This window comes from Erigeron canadensis, chromosome 7 (genome assembly GCF_010389155.1).
Source record: "Erigeron canadensis isolate Cc75 chromosome 7, C_canadensis_v1, whole genome shotgun sequence".
NCBI classification, from domain to species: Eukaryota; Viridiplantae; Streptophyta; class Magnoliopsida; order Asterales; family Asteraceae; genus Erigeron; species Erigeron canadensis.
Genome location: NC_057767.1, coordinates 32617341 through 32632910, shown reverse-complemented (window position 1 = coordinate 32632910; position 15570 = coordinate 32617341). Strand labels below are relative to the sequence as shown.

Here is a 15570-nt window from a genome sequence, read left to right as displayed (position 1 = left end):
GTTATCAAACAATATGAAAACAATCCTAATTGTTATCTAATTATCATAGGAGAGTGATTGAAAATAAACATATTCATGTTGTGGGTCGTGTCATGATCAAACACATATACTTAAATGTCAAGTACAAGATCACAAGTATGTTTATATTTTAATTCTTAATAATCTTTCATAATAATATCACATTATGAGTACAATTGATTTCAAAAAATTATATAGTAGAGAAATTATTGTAGCATGTGCCTTGTGGATTGACAACGACAAACAATCCCATCAATATGTATCAACTGATAATGACATTGACGAACATATGGTTATTGTACTACAACTTGCAAAATATAACACTTATAACCGTATATTTTCAAAATTATAAGTTTTTATGAATTAAATGTGTGAAAATCTAATATTGATAATATCGTAAACCCCGTGTTCAGTGTCGGACACGGATCTAAAATCTAGTTATAAAGCTATAACATGAATACGAAAGGAAATGAAAGTTGTTGTTTTGTTGGAACTTAAAGCCATATGGAGTGGAGCAATACACCCCGGCGATCCACCCTCCGTTGCTATCTAGTCGCCGCCTACACCATTCCTCCCAGGCGATCCACCATTTGAGCGATTCCACGAAGTTGCTTCATTTGCATTTGACCGGGTGGTGGGTTCGAGGTTTCTAGCCATTGGGAACGGTAATGTTTGACTAAATTAAAAAAAATTTTTTTTTTTCTTTTTATTATATATATATATCTCCAGTATTCTCCACAACACACGTAAACATACACTTTCGTACAAATTTATCTCACTTTCATACGCTTTCTATATATCATGGTGTTGTTTGAGCCATCTAGTTCCGATTCTAGTTCAAATGGTTCTATGGAATTAGACGAGGCAATCGATAGTGCGGTTGCTTTGACCATTACTACTATGTTACAAGCCGCACGAGAGGAAGAATAGGAGGATGACGATGATGGAGAGGCGCGTATATTAGGAGGAGGGCATTCCTACATCGTAGGCGGCGCGCATGAGGCAAAGTAAGGGTTTATTTTTGAGGATGACAAATGATTTGGAGCCCGAGTATAGATATTTTCATCAGCGAATCGATTGTCACGGGAAGTTAGGATTCACCGCGATACAGAAGTGTACTGCCGCGCTTCGTCAGTTAGCATATGGCTCAACCGTCGACTCATTTGACGAGAACTTTGAAATGTCTGAAAGGACGTTGCGCGAGTCGTTAGCATACTTTTGTAAAGGTACAACTATTTATTATTAATTTATATTACGTATTACTTTATGTGAATTATTAGCGTATATTACGTACTAGTATATATTATATGATAGTCAATATTACATATTAGTTTATATTACATATTACTTTATGTGAATTATTAGTGTATATTACGTACTAGTATATATTATATAATACTCTATATTACATATTAGGTATAAGCGCTATATGGGCCGACATACCTATGTAGACCGACTTGGAGTTAGCGCATGTACGATGGAATGAGCAGGTCCACGATTTCCCGGGCATGATTGGCAGTATTGATTGCATGCATTGACCGTGGGAGATGTGTCCTACCGCATGGCGCGGTACACACACACACATGGGGATATTGGGAGGCCTAGTATGATACTTCAGGCCGTTGCCTCAACTGACTTATGGATTTGGAACACCTATTTTCATACACAAGGCTTCCATAGCGACATCAACGTGTTTAAGTTGTCACCCATTCTTGAAGAGATAATATCCGGATTGGCACCTACATGTTTGTATATATATATATATATGTATGGGAAATGATATATCTTCTTAAAGTTAGTCTAAAAATCTACTTTGAATATAAGATGGTGATATGTGGATTTTACTAACTTTCTTTCGTAATCTTATACCTTGATTTTGTTACTCGTCATTATCTTATGATTAAAAGGATTTTTAAGCTATTTAGTTATGATAATAATCATTTTTCTATACGTAGTTTATCTAGAGTCGGAAAAACAAAATCATATATGCACAAAGTTTTGATTATTGAACCATTACAAATACAAATCATACAGTTTGTAGCACACATTATATGATAATTGAACTGATACAAACACACACGTTGCACACAACTTATGTTGATAATTAAGCTATATATCGTCATAATTCATACATATATACTTTGTAACACACTTACACTATAAACAAACCTCTTGCATTTAGTTCCTTAATTAGGCGAAACTAGCTCCGTTCATTCACTTCCATTATCAGTATCATCACCGGCATCTCCACCACCATTATTACCACCACCACCTTGTGAGTTATAATTCTGTCTTGGAATCACGTGGTGGTTGTTGATGTAGGCATCAGGATGAACGACAACCACCACGTCTTTGTGTAACCTAATTCCTTGAACGACCAATAAGCAAGAAGAACACAACAACATGGTAACCAATATAAGCACCATAGGCTTCATTTCTAGTGTACGTCTGAATTAGTAGCTGTATCAGTTATCAAGCAAAATAGACCTTGATTGTATATTGAAATGGAAACGTTGCACGCAAAATGTATGGGTAGAAAGTATATAGCTTTGAGAAGAATTATTAGTATATATATGAAGTGATGACAAGTAGTGCACCTGGAGATTAAGATCAACGAATATGGTTTTTATAAGGTCAGATAGTAGTGGATTAATACATGGTGGTGAAATTCTTTAATCATGCTCATGCATGATGTTTCTTTGTCGAGAAATAATTAAAGAGGCCATAATTAAGCAAGTGGTCTCTGATTATTATTGCAGCTAGTTTTAGTTAGCTAGTGCATGTATAGCTAGTACGTAGTCGAAAGCATTTTTTCTGTTTACATTTCTTTTCCAAATACTGTAAATGGTAATTGGTAAGTGTTAACATATTTTGATATTTCCAAAACATGGAAAATAAAAATGTAAATGTATGTCCAAAGTAAATATCCAAAGGTCGATCAATCATTACAACAAACAACAATGGCCAATTTCTGACCAAACGGGGTATGAGAGAAGTATGAACAGATTAAAGCGGAAGCAAATCGAGAGTGAATTTAGATGATTTTGGAGAAAAAATTATCATTTTTCATTAATCAATTAAAACTAATTTTCAAGTTTAAATACCTAAGAAACCGCCTAAACTATTTCGTTAGGGATATTTACACAACTAGCCCCTATAGTTACAACTTGATCAAAAAGCGTCCATACTAAATATATACAAAACTATGTACATAATTCTATATACCCCCTCAAGTTGGAACTTCTTGCAATCCCAACTTGTGACTTAATATTGAATGTTGAGCAGATCCTAATGCCTTTGTCATCAAGTCTGCAAGCTGCAAATTTGTTGGAATATAAGTTGTTTGAATGAATCCTTCTTGAACTTTATCTCTTGTAAAATGACTATTAATGTCAAGATGCTTGGTCCTTTCATGATAACATGGGTTTGCTGCAAGTTGTTGTGCAGCTTTGTTGTCACAGAACAGAGTCAATGGAATTTGCACTTCAATATGCAGATCCTTAAGCAAATAAGTCAACCATATTAGCTCACATGTAGTAGCTGCCATACTTCTGTACTCAGCCTCAGTAGAAGATCTTGATACTGTGGCTTGTTTCTTTGTTTTCCATGAAACCAATGAGTGACTCAAGAAAATACAATACCCTGTAAGTGATTTTCTTGTCATAATGCAGGAAGCCCAGTCTACATCACTGAAACCAGTGACCTTGAGATTTGTTTGAACAGGATAGAACAAGCCCATGGAAATAGATCCCTTTAAATACCTTAATAAATGCATAGCAGCCTTCAAATGAGGTATTTTTGGACTGGAAACAAATTGACTCAGATGTTGTACTGCATAGGAGATATCAGGTCTTGTCATAGATAGATATAACAATCTGTCCACCAACCTTCTATAAGATTCAGGATCTTGTAATAATTCCCCTTTATCTAAAGAAAGATGCAGATGACTTGGTAAAGGAAAAGTAACAGGCATAGAACCAGTGAGCCCTGCATCTTGCAATAAATCTAAGGTATATTTCCTCTGATTTAGGTAAGTACCAGATGCAGTCCTGCATAACTCAATCCCTAAAAAATACCTTGCCAGACCTAAATCCTTGATGGTGAATTTTTCATCAAGTAATAATATTTGCAATTTCTTGATCTGAATTTCTTGTGATCAACATATCATCTACATAGACTAGAATATCAGTGAATCCAGTATCATTGTCTTTGACAAACAAAGAGTAGTCATGTTTGGATTGAACAAAACCCATGGACATCAAAAACTTAGATAATTCTTGATTCCATTGCCTAGAGGCTTGTTTTAAACCATATAGAGACTTGGTCAATTTACAAACTTGACCAGGCAAAGCCTTTGTATAACCTTCAGGTGGCTTCATGTATATCTCTTCATCCACATATCCATGCAAAAATGCATTATTTACATCTAATTGATGTAAAGGCCAATTTTTGGCAGTAGCAATAGCAATCAACACCCTGACTGTTGCAGCTTTGGCAACTGGAGAAAATGTGTGCTTATAATCAACTCCTACTTGTTGATTGAACCCTTTAATGACCAATCTGGCCTTATATCTCTCTACAGAACCATCAGACTTATATTTAATCTTATAAACCCACTTAGATGCAATTGCCTTGTGACCATCAGGCAATTTGGTGAGAATCCAAGTCTCATTTTTCTCCAAGGCATCAAGTTCCTTATTCATGGCCTCAACCCATTCCTTTTCTTTGACAGCTTGATTATAAGTGGAAGGTTCTATAGTGGTTAAAACATGTGCCAAGAAAGCAATGTAATTTTGATCATATTGATCAAAATCAGAAGATTTAAACAAGGGATACATCACTTTGAATTTATGTTCTGCCACAGAGGATGCCACAGAGTTTCTTTGTTTAGGAACAACAAAATCCTGTAACCAATTAGGAGCACTTGTGGTTCTACTGGATCTCCTTAGAGGTGCACCAGTGTTTTGTTGAGAATCATTAGACTGAGTATTGATATTTGACTGATTATCTGAAGCATGATTCAGATGTGCAGGCATACTAGGTGTATTATCACAGATTTTAGTACAAGCCTCATAATCATCCTCTCCATTTTGGAAATTTACCATAAGAGATGACCTTTTATTTGTCTCACCAGAACCACTATTCTGAATTTCCTTAAAAGGAAAAACATCTTCATAAAACACCTCTCTACTAGTAAACACCTCCTTAGTACCCAGATTATACAAAAGATAATCAACACACATCTATCACTCCTAAAATCAAACTTGTCCTTATGAGGCTTAGTCACAGCAGCATAACATAAGCAACCTATTACTCTTAAGTTGTCATAACTAGGTGGCTTACCATGCAATTTCTCAAAAGGTGACTTCCAATCTAAAACCCTGACAGGCATTTTGTTAATCAAATAGGTTGCTGCCAACACACAATGTCCCCAAAACTTAATTGGTAAGCCTGCATTAATCTTCAAAGCCCTAGCAGTCTCTAAAAGATGCCTATGTTTCCCTTCTACAACCCCATTTTGCTGGGGTGTATAGACCATTGACTTTTGATGAACAATGCCAATATTCCTAAGAAAATACAAAACCTCCCTGTTCACTATCTCAGTTCCATTGTCAGACCTTAAAAATTTTGGTGTTTTTCCAAAATGATTTTTAATATAAGATACAAAATTGGTCAATATTGACAAAACTTGATCTTTTGTGTGAAGCAGATAAGTCCAAGTACATCTACTAAAATCATCAACAATGGTGTAAAAATAATGAGCACCATTTAAAGCAGGTACTTTATAGGGACCCCAGAGATCAACATGGATGAGTTCAAAAGGAATTGAAAAATGAGAATGACTTCTAGGAAAAGGTAATCTATGTTGTTTAGACAACAAACAAGTATCACAAGAAAATTCAGAAATATTCACATGTTTATAAGCATCCACATGAATCATTTTAGACTTAGAAGTGTGTCCCAATCTAGCATGAAACAAATCAATGGAGACATTATTGGAAATCTTTGCAACATTATTTACAAAAGTATTGACTAAAGGAAGGACTGAAGCAGAGAAATTTGCAGAAGGAAGACTTTCAGATGGCTTGCACACATAAAGCTTGTTGTGACCTTTTCCAACTGTCACCAACTGGTTAGTGGAAAGGTCCTGAAAAGCAAACCAGGAAGGGCCAAAAATAGCAATTAGGGGTTTTGAATTTAACAATTGACCTACTGATAACAAATTTATTTGGAACTCAGGAACATAGAACACATCAGTGAGTGTCAAAGAAGAGTTTATTTTGACCTGACCAACTTTTGTGACCAATTTAATATTGCCATCAGGTAATTTAACCTTAATAGGACCAGGAAGGATTCTAATGGATTCAAGTAAATGTAAGTGAGGTGTCATGTGATCAGTAGCACCACTATCAGTCACCCAATCTTTTTCAATATCAATGTAAACATGGCAGGCTAAGGCATGTAACCTTTCATAGAAAGTTAAATCAATACCTGCATGTGGTGTAGAAGAACCAACATCTGCAGCATGAGAAATATCTGCCTGTTTGCCTTTCAACATTTTCATCATTTCTGCACAAACTGCTGCTACCAAATTCTGATCAAACTCACTTTTCTTATCACCTTGTAATTCATTCTCATAAGAATAATCAAATGGTGAATCCTTAGCTCCTAAGTCAACCCCTACTTGAGCAGCCATTCTGCTTCCTTTCTTAGTCTTTTTTCCTTTGTACCAATCAGGATATCCCAATCTTTCAAAACATTGTTCATAAGAATGACCATCTTGTTTGCAATAAGTGCAATTTTCCATCTTAATTTGGTCACCATTCCTATTATCTCTTCTAAAACCCTGTTTATGACTATTTTGGTTAGCAAAATAGGCTAAAGGATCAGGTACACTAGTTGTGACCTGTTTCTGTTTCTCCACTTGCTGAACAATATAATAGGCTTTGTTTATGTTAGGAAGTGGATCCATGGACAGAATTTGGTTCCTGACAGATTCAAATCCATCATTCAACCTCATCAAGAATTGCATCAATTTGGTCCTACTCTCAATTTCTTGGTATTTCTTGGTGATACCACAAGCACATTCTTGCATCTTTCCACACACACAATTAGGAATACCATTTAAACTGGCTAATTCATCCCAAAACTTTTTCATTTTATTATAGTAAGCAGCAACAGAAAGATCTCCCTGACTAACCTTACTGAGTTCTCTTTCAACTTGATATATGAGAGGTCCATTACTCTGTCCATATCTTTCACCAATTTCCTTCCACAATTCTTGAGCAGACTGAGCATAGAGAAAAGCTTCAGACAATTCTGCAATCATAGAATTCAATATCCAGCAAGTGACCATATAATCACATCTAGTCCATCTCCCAAAATTACCATCAATAACTGCTGGTTTTGGTGTAGTACCATCAATAAACCCTAATTTGAGTTTTGCTCCTAAAGCCATCTTAATTGTCCTGCTCCACCCAAAGAAATTGCCTCCATTAAATGGAGTATTTGTTAACATCATGCCAGGATGATCAGAACTGGCCAAGAAAAGCGGATCATTATTCATAGAAGAAGTTAGGGTTTCAACAGAAGTTCGTTGAAAAGAAGATTCTGGAGCTGGTTCTGGAACGGAATCAGTAACTGCCATTCTTGTAACCGGAAATTCAATATTTTCAAGAAAATGACCTAGATCTTAAAAATTTTCAATTAACTAACTTCAATTACAAATTGAAGTAGGAATTTAGGGGAAAGTAAAATAAATTGACGAAAATCACCAATGAAAGCGATCGAATCAAGAAAATTGATCTTCAACGATCAATTTTAGAATCAATGATTGGAAAAAATGGTGAAAAGATATGCCGGTGGCCGGAAAACACCACCAGAATGGATCAATATGAGCAATTTCTGTGCTCTGATACCATATGAACAGATTAAAGCGGAAGCAAATCGAGAGAGAATTTAGATGATTTTGGAGAAAAAATTATCATTTTTCATTAATCAATTAAAACTAATTTTCAAGTTTAAATACCTAAAAAAACCGCCTAAACTATTTCGTTAGGGATATTTACACAACTAGCCCCTATAGTTACAACTTGATCAAAAAGCGTCCAAACTAAATATATACAAAACTATGTACATAATTCTATAAGAAGTAAAATGTATACAGTCTTGTCTCTACCTAAAGGTGAAGAGACTGATTCCATATCGACCGTATTAATACAGGAGAAATGAAAGCAAATGGTAATAGGGAAAATCCACTTTGTAGTGGGATTAAGACTCACAAATTAAGTTGGCCAAGAATTATATATGGTGTAGTTCCTGTATATGTTGCATCGTGATATCATCGGTTGCATCAATTAAGACTTTAAGAGGCCGGTTAATTAAGTAATTCTTAATTAATTATATATACATATGAAAAAATAATAACCATTCAGATGATGGCAACCAACAAGAGCAGGAGAGAATCTTCGCAATTGAACTTGACGTACGTGATAACATGTTGGATCGGATCTTAGAGCTAGTCTCGATCAGTTCGTGTATAAATATTGCTTAGATGTATCCCGTTCGTCTTTGAAACTTGAAAAATATAAGGCGATACAATAATTGCAATGCTGATGATGTTTATCAACGATAAAACTCGTGTATCATAGTTTTACACCTAGCTTAATTAATTGATGCAATAATACTTTCACGTTATATATAGCTCTAATATGGTCCATTTAGTTTCACTAATTACTACTGTATATGAACCATTGACAATTTTATGAACTAGTCAATATCTTTAATATGCAATGTGTTCAAAACTTTTTTTTGGATCGGTAAAAGAAAAAAATTGAAGCTTTCATTATATATTGATTGGCAGATTTGACTCTACTTTTACATATAAGTTATGATTTATGCAAGGATGATATATAATCAGGCAAGATCATTCCATAAAATTATACAAAAAATTTCTTTTTTCTTTTATGTAGACCGGTAAAGGAAAACTTTCAATTGATCGAGCATGTTGAATTTAGATTTATTTCGAAATATCTTACAAAATGATTTTTTTAAACAATAAAAAAAAATGAATTTATGATCATGCCCTTGAAGGGATGAATCATTTGCTGGCTTTGAATTATTTTCTCTCTTTCTGTGTACATGTGTAAAATCTTATCCCTATACTATAAAACCGTTAATTATTTATAAATAAAGTAAAAGAACTCAATATCATCTCAAGAACAACTAAATGGGCTCCTTTTTTTGGTTACCTAATTAAACAGGCTCTTACAAACAGCATGAATCTGTAAGAATGTACTTATACGCAGAAACATATATGTAATGAAAAACTCAATAAGAGTGGAAGTAAATATGTAAACAGTAAACCCGATACAATTGTGGTCGGATGTGTGAAAGAACTCAATAAGAGTGTAAGCATGTGACACTATGACACCAAGTAATTGTTACAGAATTTTACACTTACATATAAATGTTACATATAAATGTTATACTCCGGTGAGAACATTTTAAAATAAGAACAGTGAGAACACTTAAAAAACATCATTTTGATGCATTAAAAGTCCATAAAACTAACATAGTGCATAACTAATTATCATTACGTAAGTGTTTAACAACACATTGATCCGTCAAAATCGAAAAATTCTCGTGTTTTGGTGGATGCATCATTTTGAAGAATATGCATCCAAGATGGATGCACAATACAAAAAACATGATTTTCTTGATTTTGACAGGGCAATGTGTTGTTATACACTTAAATAATGATAACTAGTTATGCACTATGTTAGTTTTATGGACTTTTAATGCATCAAAATGATGTTTTTTAAGTTTTCTCACCGTTCTTATTTTAATACTGTTCTTATTTGATTATCCCTATATATATATATTTGTGACATTCGCCAATTACATTTTTGAATTTTGTTTTCAAGATAAAGAAAGATGATTACATGAAAGGGAAAATAATTATTAAGGTAAAGTGAAAAAGTCAACAGCTATAAAGTAGTTCATGAAATATTGAAATGGAGAATAGAAAAAATCTAAAGTGGAATGTGATTGATTATGGTAATTACCCACTTCCCACTAAAACCATATGTCATTTGTCAAAACAAAGTCATTTACATCATATAATATGTATCATTGCACATAAAAGATAGTATAAAGGCCCAGTCAATAATATATATAAATAAGCTCAAATGCTCAATCAATATCAAACTTCTGTAACCCATATTTCCTTGGGCTCACATCATTTAAATCTCCCCATACCCGTGGCTGATTCACTTTACACCCTCAAAATTGGCCCAACCATACCATCTTTCACCTGCTTAACCATATGTAACTAGTCCAAATATCATCAAACCACATATTATTTCCATCTATGGTTATGTTTGACCAAATTACCTATGTTATTAACGAGATATGTCACTCGGGCGTTGCCCCGGGAGACATGACGTTTGTGGATATCTTTCTTTTTAAGAAAAATTATCTAAATTTATTTAAAAAACGGTATTAGGAGAAATGACGAAATATAATATATAAACGACGCTCTTATAAGAATGACAAAATGTGTTAGGATCATAATACAAATAATAATAGAAAAAAGATGACTTTGATATATTAATTTCTTTCTACCATTTTCTAACCAAAGTATTACATGTTCCCTTAAAAAGTTTGTGTGGAAATAAAAAAGGTTTAATGGATGCCTACAATTTAAAATGAAATCCTTAGTACAAAATGTAAGAGAACAAAGTTTTTGGTGTAAATGTATTTTAAAGAAATAAAAATAAAAAAATTTACAAAGATAATAAATGTATAATGAAAAAAAAGTTAAGCATGTAAAAAAATGTAAGTTAAAAGTAATGATTAGAAAATAATGGACATGTGGGGCCTACAAAAAATAAAAGAAAAAGTTACTATTCTTTGCACAAATCGCAATACTCCCGGGCGGGGAGACATTACGTATGTGGATGTTTTAAAAACAAATTACTTAAATTTATTAAGATACTGGTATTAGGCGAAATAACGAAATACGTCTATAAATACTTATATTAATACCGAGATGACGCTCTTAAAAAAATAGCAAAATATGTTACGAACATAATACAAACAATAATAGAAAAATATGACATTTTTTTACATATAAATCCAAAGTTTTGAATTAACCTGACATACTAAAATGTCAGCACAAGACCCAAAATTAAATATAAATAAGTAGCCCAAAAGTTTGAATATGGAATAGCAAAGCCCATTAACGATAACTATATTAATACCGATAACGACGTTCTTTAAAGATTGGTATAATATTAAAAACAATAATAGGAAAAAATGACAATAAAAATATATTTAATATTATATGATGAGTTTATGTTTTACAAATAATTATGGGTTCATGAGCCGGGAGTTAAAAGACACAAATTTTTTAAGGAGAACATGTAGTATTCATCTGGTGGTTAAAAAAAAAAACAAATGGTAAAAATAAATGAAGGTGGCATGCCCATGTGAAAAAAGGAATATTAAAACTTATGTGTGAAAGTGAAACCTGTACAGTTTAAAATGAAATCCTTACTATATAATTGTAATAGATTAAATCTTTTCGTATAAAATGATTTTAAAAGAAAATAAAAATAAAAAATGATTAAAAAAAAGTTAAATAAATTTATAGTGAAAAAAACTTAACCATTTAATTTAAAAAAAGGTAAAAATTACTTTTGTGTGAAAATGAAACCCATACAGTTTAAATGAAACCCTTAGTGTAAAATTGTAAGAGATCAAAGCTTTTGGTGTAAAATAATTTTAAAAGAAATAAAATAAAATAAAATAAAAAGGTTTGAAAAAGTTACATAAATTTGTGGTGATAAAAATTTAACCGTTTTAATAGAAAAAGATAAAAAAAAAATAATAGTATAAAAAAAATGAATAAAGTTACATAAATTTGGGGTGATAAAAATTTACCGTTTTAATAGAAAAAGGTAAAAAATAATAGTATAAAAAATAATGAACTTGTAGACCCCACCAAAATAAAATGGGAAAAAAAAACAAAGTTACTATTCTTTACAGACTTACGAGATTTTGTTTTTAATATATATATATATATATAATTACACTTTTGTTTGTTTTCAATTGAACCAAGTAAAAAAAAGACTTCATGCCTTCATGTTAACACGTACCCAAGCAACTAGGGTGAATACGGATCGGTTAGGCGGTTTGGCTCAGTTTTTGCCTAAAACCAAATTTGGTTTTTGCCGTTAAATAAGAAAAAAAGTTACTAGATTCTATTTATATCGACAGGTACTTAAAAGAAAAAATTCTCAAAAAACACTTGGATATATTCATATTGCATTACAATCGAAATATAGAACAACTACATTCAATGAGATTAAGAATCCATAGCAAAAATAACTAGGTTCTAATCTTTTATTTACATATATAGTGAGATTGTATAACATAATACCAATGTCTTCATTTTGTTATTTTTGGACCCTTTAATCGGTGTCAAAGGTTTTGATAGAGTTGTGGAGAAAGCCGCGGAGTAATGATCACTTCAAGCGGTTTCACTTTCGGCAAGGCTATGCCTAATCCCTCACTCATATCAACCGGCTTCCCGTTTGGTGTTGAATAATCGAACCCTTGAAGTAATCGAGCTAGTGTCAAGTGAATTACTTGCAAAGCGAACGTGCTTGCAGGACACATTCTTCTTCCAGAACTAAACGGAATGTATTCAAAGTTCTGACCCTGATAATTGATGTTTGAGTGTTTCTCAAGAAACCTTTCTGGTTTAAAATCATTTGGATCTGCCCACACTTGTGGGTCACGATGTAGCTTCCAGACGTTCACTATTAAACGGGTCCCTTTGGGGACATGATAGCCCCCGATATAGCACTTCTCAATGGCCTCACGAGGTCCTGCTAAAGGACCTGGTGGGTACATACGGAGTGTTTCTTTTACTATGGCTTGTAGATATGTTAGGTTCTTGATATCTGATTCTTCGACCCACTTGTTTTTTCCTACATGATCTTCAAGCTCCTTTTGGGCTGCTTTTAGGACGCGTGGGTTGTTCAATAGTAAAGAGAGTGCCCATGTCAGTGTCTCAGCAGTACTTTCTGAACCCGTTAAGATGAGAATCTACAAACGTTATATGTACAAGATAGTCAAGATTTGGAACTATAAAAGCGCACACATGTAGTACTATTTTACTCTTAAGAAGAAAATTGATCAAACAGACTAACACTGCAATGCAATTGGGGCAACTTTATATGGGTCCAAATGGGTCAGTATAAAACAGTTGTTGCTTGGTTGACAGAATTTAATGGAATTCAAAAAAATTGGAATTTAATTTCTATTTTATGGTATTCATAGGAATTGGACTCCTATAATTAAGTTTGTTAAATAGTTTGAAAGAAAAAAAATACAGAGTTAATTACGAACCAGTGTTGTTGCCTTGATAATGGTTTCACGTCCATAGCCAAACATCTCAGCATCGTTTGACAGGGTCGAAAGCATCACATCCATAAAATCGGCTTCTAATTTATCGCTGCCACGCTCTTTTCTTTTCTCAACATGTTCGTCGACCCACTTTCCAAAAACAACATCTAGCTCTATTGCTGCTTGTTTCATAGCTTTCACATGTCCTCCAATATCCAACCATTCCAAATTCGGAATAACATCAGACACAACAAAAACGCCGCTAAGATACAACCCTTTCTTTATGGCTTCTTTCACTTGTATGTCTTCATTGTCACCTTTGTCATTACAACCACCAGAAAATCTTTTGCCTGCCAACATTCTTACAATTATATTAAAAGTTGTGTGTTCGAACCACTTGGTCATGTCCACAGCAGAAGTTTGAGCCGTGTCTTTTGAGACCAACACCGAGAGCTCATTAATGAGGTACTTCACTTCAGAGTCACGAACGTTCTTTAGCCTTTCTAGCCGTTGGCTTGTTAAAAGCTCTAATGTAACAAGCTTTCGTATCTCTCGCCAATATGGCCCGTATGGTGCTAGTGCAAAAACAGCACTATTATAGCCCATGTACCGGCTCACAGCCATATTTGGCCTAGTTGCAAAATTTCTGTCATTTGTAGTGAAACACTCCTTGACCATCTGCCAACTGCTCACAACCAATGCCTGATGATTACCGAGCCGTAGAGAATAAGCTGGCCCGTAATCATCAGCCATTTTTCCTAGTATTCTTGCTACTGGAGCTTGACCATGTAAAAGATGAAGGTGGCCTATAAAAGGCAATTTCCCTGATGGTTCAGGAGCTAGTGGTTTGATTATACTTTTTGTTGTGCTTATTCTTTTGTAATTATAGATTATTAGAGAAAGTAAAAACAACCCAAAAAAGGGTAGAAATTGAAGAAAAGCTTCCATAATGTTGATCCGGGTTTGATTTGTTGTAATGATAACATGTAACTAACACTTCATTTATATTAATTGTCAAGGCCTTTGGTGACATTGATGCATGGGTGTCCTAGCTCCATTAAAATTCGAACACGTAATGTAAAATGATTTGGAACTTTCTATTGGTATATATCTAGCGAATTAGGCAGATTTCAAATCAAAATATTCCATCAGTTGTTTGAGCTTTTAAGTCTTTGGTTTCATACTTTCATTTACTCTATTGGTAAGATTTTTTCCGATTTTGTCATTTTGATGGACAATGTCTAGTATTGGTCCTTTTAAAGAATGATCAAGTTTATGTACAAAGAGCATACAAGGTTGATAGTTTCTTTTCGGACTCAAACCTATTGGAAGACTCCATCATTGCATATTTAAATTTTGACCAACATAAATGTTTACACGTTTTTAAGAAGAAAATGCATATAAGTTAAGAGCAAACGCGAAAAAAAAGTAATATTGTAACGAACTCAATACAAAGTTTTACTCAAATACAAACATATATTGATAAAGCTTACATATAATAAATCGTATTGGATAAAAAAGTTTGCTATTCATAACCTTAAAGTATATTCGCGAGACACATTAAACTGTCAAAAATTATTTTCAATATTTTACTATTGTGTTATTTATAGCCTGCAAAATCTTAAATTAATTGCTTGAACGTCATTGGTTGAATGTTGGACTTGAATTAGCACACGAACCACTCATTCACTTGAGTCAACATCATCAGATTTTTATTTTTTACAACAAAATCATCATCAAATTTATTGATAGCTTTAGACCACTTCTAACCTGAAACAATATTGTCCATAGTGACACGTCACTTCCTTAATCACTTTATTTTACACACACATATGTTGTCTATATTTCTCGTTGCTTAACCAAATAAATCTTTGCCGAGGGCCGAGGATTCATATTGTGTTGATGGTGTCAAAGTGACGAGCTCTTTGGTTTCAACAAAAATGGCTCATTGAAAGACGTTTATCTATAACCTTCGCATAACTTTTGGTTGATCACATCGCATGTGTTTAACACGTACCATTGACCTTGGAGAAGGGGAGGGGTTTTTTTTTTCAATAATTGAGTCTGTCATTTCTAGTGGCTCAATTTTATGCACTCCACAAATTAATCCAGCTTTAATTGTATTATATTTAATTT

The 15570-nt window shown here is 33.4% G+C and overlaps 1 protein-coding gene across 1 annotated transcript; it reads right to left on the bottom strand.

Annotated features, from left to right (window-relative positions):
• Positions 1 to 12317: 12317 nt before the first annotated feature.
• LOC122607861 (xanthotoxin 5-hydroxylase CYP82C4-like) lies at positions 12318 to 14413 on the bottom strand. The gene is made up of 2 exons (XM_043780930.1): positions 13438 to 14413; positions 12318 to 13134 (listed from the first exon to the last, which is right to left on the bottom strand). Exons 1-2 carry the CDS (start codon positions 14380 to 14382, stop codon positions 12505 to 12507), a joined length of 1575 nt encoding a protein of 524 aa, XP_043636865.1. The 5' UTR covers positions 14383 to 14413; the 3' UTR covers positions 12318 to 12504.
• Positions 14414 to 15570: the final 1157 nt, after the last annotated feature.

Bases quoted from the DNA above. Each gene is read 5' to 3' on its own strand.
- LOC122607861 (XM_043780930.1), bottom strand. From the start codon at position 14,382: ATGGAAGCTTTTCTTCAATTTCTACCCTTTTTTGGGTTGTTTTTACTT. The intron at 13,135-13,437 runs GTTCGTAATTAA...TAACGTTTGTAG, and splicing joins TTATCAAGGCAACAACACTG to ATTCTCATCTTAACGGGTTC.